The sequence below is a fragment of the Orycteropus afer genome, unplaced genomic scaffold (assembly GCF_000298275.1).
Source record: "Orycteropus afer afer isolate SDZICR_OR568_19922 unplaced genomic scaffold, OryAfe1.0 scaffold00429, whole genome shotgun sequence".
Lineage (NCBI taxonomy): Eukaryota > Metazoa > Chordata > Mammalia > Tubulidentata > Orycteropodidae > Orycteropus > Orycteropus afer.
In genome coordinates this window covers 882,028-889,473 of record NW_006922016.1, presented here as the reverse complement: position 1 = coordinate 889,473, position 7,446 = coordinate 882,028, and the positions used below count along the sequence as shown (strand labels likewise).

General features: G+C 40.8%; 1 protein-coding gene across 1 annotated transcript in view; it reads right to left on the bottom strand.

Annotated features, from left to right (window-relative positions):
* ITPR1 (inositol 1,4,5-trisphosphate receptor type 1) overlaps window positions 1-7,446 on the bottom strand; it is a 471,939-nt gene that overhangs the window by 5,839 nt on the left and 458,654 nt on the right. Inside the window, exon 59 of the mRNA XM_042782721.1 lies at window positions 3,809-3,970. Within this exon, the coding sequence (XP_042638655.1) occupies window positions 3,809-3,970 (162 nt within the window). The remainder of the gene's footprint in view (window positions 1-3,808; window positions 3,971-7,446) is intronic.

Sequence of the window (7,446 nt, the reverse complement as noted above, 5' to 3'; positions counted from 1 at the left end):
AAAAAAAAAAAAAAAAAAATTAAGTGCTTACATTAGCTTTCCTCCTTGGAATATGAATGTAAAAGAATCACATTCAGCATTCAGAATCTCTTGGGAAGGGAAGCTTCGAGATGCATCATTAAATAACACTTAGAATAGCAATTCTAATCAAGTGGCAGTAATAGAAAAAGTGACACCACCAACTAGGCTTAAACTAATACCCTGAATAAGAACTTTTGTTTTTCTGTCCTCAAAATGGTATTTCAAGAAAACCACCATGAACGAAGTCAATAGCAGTAAAGTTAAAACCAAAGCCATCCACTGGAGCAGTTACCATTGCTCCATTATGCTGCTTTTTGGACCAGAAGATCTAAAAAAATATCTAAGTGATGAAGCAATTTTTGTGTTGTCCAACACTTTTCCCAGTGAATAGTATTCTTTCATAGGCATTTTAAGAAATATCTATCACAATGTTTCTTGCTCATTAATCATTTGTGAAGCTTTTGTTTTTAATTCAAAATTTTTTCTCCTTTATCAGAGGGCAGGAATTCTCACAATTAACATTTTATAACCAAGCAGCTAACATATCTACATGTTTTTTTAAAATTCATTACTACCTATTAAATCTTTATGATTACTATAATGCCAGTTTTAATAAAATTCAAGTCTATTCAACAAGTTGATTCACAAATAATACATAAAGGTTTGTTAGAAGTTACCGAATCAAAAGAAGAGGTTCCTTTGGAAAAGAGCACATTTTCCCCTATTAAAAGCAGCTATGCTGAACTTCTCCTGTAATTCTGGGCACTAACTTAAAATTTAAGTGATCAATCCTGGTAAAAAGCACTTAAAAATTTCTTACTCGTTCCTCATACTTCTTTTTAGCCTGTAATGTCTTCCAAGAAAAAATTAGTGAATTTCAAATTCATTTATTTACAGGGAAAGGGCTTTCTGAAGAGTGGTTCCAATGGCCAGCATTTAAAAGCAAAAATGGAAAAGAGCTTAAACTAAGTAATTTAAATCAGTTATGAACATATCCTCTGCCCAACCCCCCAATTCAAGTGCATACGATGATTTCTTAAACTTTAAGGCTCTTAAAAAATGAATAAATAAATAAGCAGTCATCTGTGAAAGGCAAACAGGATGTAAAACACAACACACATAACTTAAAAACACACTCATACTAAAGGATCTCCTAGGAGCTCTGGTAGCATAGTGCCTAATGCACTTGACTGCTAATCAGAAGGCTGGCGGTTCAAACCCACCAGCCACTCCTCCGAAGGAAGACTGGGCAATCCACTTCCGTAGTGATACCGCCTTGGAAACCCAAGGAGGGGTCATCACTATGAGTCAGTCTATGAGTCCCTCTGACTGGAGGGCATGTAACAACAACAACAAGGAGTGCTAGCCCTAGTATTGTCATGTACCTTACTTAGCATTCTCATGAATAAAAAGAGTGAGTAGGGGAGATACATTTCAGTCCTGGTACTGCCCTAGACCATCAAATCCTTCTGTTAACTCCTCAGCTCAACTCATTCCTTTGACAAGGCTCATTTTGCACAGCGCATGTTGAGAGCAGGGTCAGAATTACACTCAGCAAGCAATTCAAAACAACAGGTTCTTAGTACTGAAAGGAAAGGCAGAGCCCATGGAGAAAGTTGTGCTTGGTATCATCACTACAGAATAGCCACTAATGGTTTGTTTCAGATACATTTTAAGAAACTCTATAGTAAATCGGAAACACCAATTTCTCATTTCAACAGAAATATGCCCCTAAAGGACTTCCAAGTGTGATAGTGTGGTACCGAGAAACTGCAATGAGTGAGCAACAATGAATTTTGGTTACACCGGCACACAAGAGCGAGAACGCCTGAAATCTGCAGTTCTGGCTGGCACCATGGGTGTGAAACAAAGATCATTTGTTTCTTTGAAGAATGGTATCAGATGTAACAGAGAGCTGAACAGTTCCTTTATTTAAGTCTGCATCGGATGGGTTTCTATAAGATTTGTTGGCACCTATTTTAAAGTATCTGATCTCAACAGAGAGAAGAAGGTAACTGAAGCATTGCTAGATGCCTTAGGAAGCTTGCCTTGCTCTTCAGGGGGGAAACAGAAGCAGCTGTAGCCGATCATGTAGTCATGAATCAGTTTAGTCCCGAGGAACATTTGTCAAATGTTTCACAGCAGGACTACAAAGTTAATAAAATAATAAGCAAAGTAATCTAGTTAGATCTTCATTAGTTTTCCTTATTTAGGTTATTACTCATTTTAGGTGGCCACCGAGCTCAGAGCTGCAGACAGCCCTCATAAATAAAGGCTTCTTTTCTCCTTTGTCTTTTTTATTTGCATCTTCACACATGTGAAAGAAGAACTTGAGGCCAAATGGTATCTTGGGGCACAGTCTAGAATAATTTAGTTGGAAAAGAAATATAATTCAAGTAGGATTATTAAAAATCCTCTGTAAACCATCTCCAAGAAGGGTTTATTCTAGACCTGGTCTTCACTAGTTGTTATGCACGTAGGAGTAATAAATTACCCGTGGTTGTATCTTGCAACTTATCTTTAGGGAAGACCTGCCTGATACCTACTGCTGTGCAAATTTATAATCTTGTCTTTGGAGTTGATTAAAAAGCTTTCAGAAGCTCATACAAAATGCTGAACTGTTCCCACATCTGTACATGATTATTCCATTCAGTTACAGCAAAGCACTAATAAAACCAAGATAAAAGTCTGCTCACCATCTAGATGTCATGTCCTTGACAAGCAGCTGCATCCTAACACTAGATAGCCAACTGGTGACTGTGGGGTGTTAGTTTTAAGGGGATCAAGAAGGGGAAAGAATACATAGGGTTTGGTACAAATATGTTCCTCCTCTCCAAACTTCCTTCAAAGAGCAAAGCATTCATATTGTTGATAGGGAACAGGATTAGGGGGTGGTGTTGGCAATAATGCTGTAGACTATTAAGCTTTATGAGAGCAGGGATTGTGTCTTAAGTTGTTTTATCCCCAGTATAATGCCTGCCATGTGAGGCATCCAGTAAGTAAGTAATTGTGTGGCAAATAAATGAAAAAACCAAAACCAAACTCATTGCCATGGAGTCAGATCTGACTCATAGTGACTAGGCGGTATCACTATAAAAGGAGGGGAGATCACCCAATCCACCTTCCGAGGAGTGGCAGGTGGGTTTGAACTGCCAGCCTTCTGGTTAGCACAGTCAAGTACCTTAAGCACCGAAAAGAGATTTTTCATGACTATGGGTTATCCCCACTCCTCGGAAGGAAGGTAGGGCAATCCTACTTCCATAGTGATACTGCCTTGGAAACCCAAGGAGGGGTCGCTATGAGTCGGGTTTTGACTCGACGGCACATAACAACAACAACATGGGTTATCCCAGGACATTGGATTTAAGTATCTTGGGTGGAAAGTTGATGGATTCAGGGGCTAGGAAGCAAAACCAGTAAGAGTTTAATCTCCCATCAGTGATCCATGTAAGTAAAAAGAGTAAATAACTTCATGCATCCTGTTTTTTGTATAGTATTTCATTAGTTTGTATCTTCCCATTTTCTGGTTTTGTTTTCCATATTAAAACCTTGTCTCTAACAACACTAAAAGTAATACCAGGGGCTTATGCTGCAAAAGGAGAGTGAAGAGGGGGGGCAGGGGAGACTATTGGAGTAAATGACTTTGTCCTCAGTTGACTTTGAATCTTTTTCAATCCAAGTGAACTGCTTCAACATTTTAACATAAGCACTACTAATTTATCCTCATCAAATATGGTGTGTGTGTGTGTGTGTGTTTGTGCACATAAATGGGACTTCTTTTCCTTACCTGATCCTTTAATTCTGACAGCTGACCAGAAAGGTTAGTGACCAGCTTCATGGTGGACTCCAGCTTCTCCTGCAGGTTCCGCAACTCGTTCTGTTCTCCATCAGAATCACTGCTGACCAAGGACATGGCTCTCATCCTAGGGAACCAATCAAGGTTTCGTTCCTAGAATCCATATTACAAGGAAAAAACAAAACAAACACACACACACAGAGTCAGGAGTCAGTTCCAGAGACAGACATAAGACAGTCAACCTTCAGTCTTCATATGTCATTTTTCCAGATGTCATCACTCAGTCAGTTGGCTACCTCTGTCTGTTACAGCACTAATATGCTGGGTACTTTTAGGAACACTATACTGGGAAAATGGTTTGTAAATACTCTGGAAGTGAAATGAATTTTAAGACCCCAGGTATTCCACATCCTATATATGTAAGTGTGCACCTGCTGGGGTGAGAGGATTATGAAGAGGCTAACAGTGGGGAACAGGTTCCTTGTTCCATTCCTCTATTGGTAAGTTAATGGAGAAGGAACTCTGGTGGCACAGTGACTAAGCACTTGGCTGCTAACTAAAAAGTCAGTGGTTTGAACCTACCAGCCCCTCTGCAGGGAAAGATGAGGCAGTCTGCTTCCATGAAGGTTTACAGCCTTGGAAACCCTATGGGGCATTTCTATTCTGTCCTATAAGGTCACTATGAGTCAGAATCGACTTGTTGACAGTGGGTTTTTTTTTTTTTTAAAGCTGTGGAAACCACTCCTCCACTCATGTTGCCTCTTCCTCCCAGCCTGAAATGGTTGGCAGGTGCTGTGAGTTGGGATTGGAGAGAACCAGTCATTTCCTTTCCCTGTCCATTGATATCCTTTTGATGTCTCTAGACTGTACCTAAAGGAGCTCTGGTGGTGTAGTGGGTAAGGCATTTGGCTACTAACCAGAAGGTTGGTGGTTCAAATCCACCAACTGCTGCATGGGAAGAAGATGAGACAATCTACTTCCATAAAGATTTACAGCCTTGGAAACCCAATGGGGGTTGCTCTGAGTCTGAATCAACTCAGTGACAGTGGGTTTGTTTTTTTGGTTTAGTCTATATCTAAGGAACCCTGGAAGCACAGTGGTTAAGTGAAAGGTGGTGGTTTGAACTCACCAGCCACTCTGCAGAAGAAAGGTTACAGCCTCAGAAACCCTATAGGGCAGTTCTATTCTGTCTGATAGGAATTGACTCTATGGCAATGGTGACAGGGAGCATATACTTGTTAACAGTGGTATTTCACCACTGATGAACAGAGTGGGACAGAATGGACTTTTTCTCCCACCCCACTTCCTTCTGCCTTTCTCCTGAAGCATATGCCTCATAAGTCCTGTGCAGAGAGGCAGGAATGAACATTAAGAAAGGCTTAATGAGAATGATAAGGGGAAGAAGACTGACTCATCCAGATCATTTAGTGTCACTTCTTAATTGGCTCATTTTGCTCTCTTCAGGATACATTCTAATGTTGTTGTTATTTGCTGTGGAGTCAGACCCGACTCATAGCAACCCCTCCTTGGGTTTCTGAGGCGGTTATCTCTACAGAAGTAGATTGCCTAACCTTCCTTCCGAGGAGTGGCTGGTGGGTTTGAACCGCCAGCTTTCTGGTTAGCAGTCAAGTGCCTTAGGCATTACATTACCAGAGCTCCTTACATTCTAACAGACATTTAAAATAGACCATGTCCTTCCCTTTGCCTCCCTCCAAAAAATACACACACACAGATGATTTTGTAATTGTTGCTCTGTATGCAGCAGGACCAGAAAAATTTTTCTGTATAGTAAATATTTTCATCTTTGTATGCTATACATATTCTTTGTAGGTCTCTCTCACAACTACTCAACTACTATGAGGTACAGCCTGAGAACAGCCATTGACAGCAGACAATATGTAATTAATGGCATGGCTCTGTTTCAATAAAACTTTATTTACAAATACTAGTGGTAGGCCAGATTTGGTCCACTGGTCATAGTTTGTTGACCTCTGTAGTACATGATAGAAGGCATCAACATACATAAAAGCAAAATTCCACAAGACATATCTAAATATTACAAATTGTGTGAGACAATTATAGTTTTTGGGTTTGACCTGAGACAAGCTAGCAATACATAAACCATACAAGAATTAATCAAAAAATATTACAAAGAAGGCAAACTGCATTGGCAATGTGGCATCATGCCTACTTCAGAGCATTTGCTTAAGACGTGGGGAGTCTAGTGGGTGGGAACTCACTAGCCTGTCACCTTAGTATAGTAACTAAAACTTAATAGGTGCTTGATAAATATTTATGGAAGGAAGGAATGGTATCCTTCTCTGTTTCCTGCATGGGCTCTGATGACAAATATTTAACTGGTAAACTTGAGTTGTTCATAATGACTGCTGGAGAAGAAAAGTGACAATCTCTATCCTCTTATCTACCACCCATTTGTTAGTTTACTGTATTGTGGTGACTTCATTGTTGCAGTCATGCTGGAAGCTATGCCAGTGGTATTCCAAATGCCAGCAAGGTCACCCATGGGAACAGGTTACAGTGGAACTTCCAGACTAAAATACACTGGGAAGAAAGGCCTGGCAATCTACTTCCAAAAATTAGCCAGTGAAAACCTATGGGTCATGACAGGACATTGTCCAATTTACTTGCTTTGGATAGGTCATCAGGAGGGACCAATCACTGGAGGAGGACATCATGTTTGGTAAAGCAGAGGGCCAGTGAGGGCAAGGGAGACCCCTTGGTTAGATGGAGTGGCACAGGACCGGGCTACATTTCATTCTGTTAGTACATGAGGATGCCATTAGTTAGAGTCAGCTTGACTACAGCTAACCACCACCACCTTCTTATACCAATTGCCCTGTGATAAACGTTAATTCACATGTGATTTTTAATGTTAGCCTATATTCATCTTTATTAATTTCCCACCCCAGAGCAACGGGCAAAAGACCTTTCAACACAATGTTGTTGTTGTTGTTGTTAGGTGCCGTCAAGTCGTTTCCGACTCAGCGACCCCATGCACAGAATGAAACACTGCCTGATCCCGCGCCAGCTCCATGATCCCTGCTATACTTGAGCCCATCATCGCAGCCACCATGTCAATCCATCTCATCAAAGGCCGCCTCTTCTTTCATCGACCCTCCACCTTACCAAGCATGACATCCTTTTCCAAGGAATGGTCCCTTCTGACAACATGACCAAAATAGGTGAGACGAAGTCTGGCCATTCTCACTTCCAAGGAGCATTTCGGGTGCACTTCCTCCAGGACAGATCTCTTAGTTCTTTCAGCAGTCCATGGTATTTTCAGCATTCTTCTCCAGCACCACAATGCAAAAGCATCAACTCTTCCTTGGTCTTCCTTATTCATTGTCTAGCTGTCACATGCATATGAAGCGAATGGAAATATGGCTTGTGTCAGGCATACCTTAATCCTCAAGGAGACATCCTTGCTCCTCAGCACTTGAAACAGTTCCTTTGCAGTTGACTTTCCCAATGCTACACGTCGTCTGATGTCCTGACTGCTGCTTCCATTGGCATCGATTGTAGAACCAAGCAACATGAATTCTTTGACAACCTCAATCTTCTCTCCATTTATTGTGATGCTGCTCATTGGTCCAGTTATGAGGATTTTT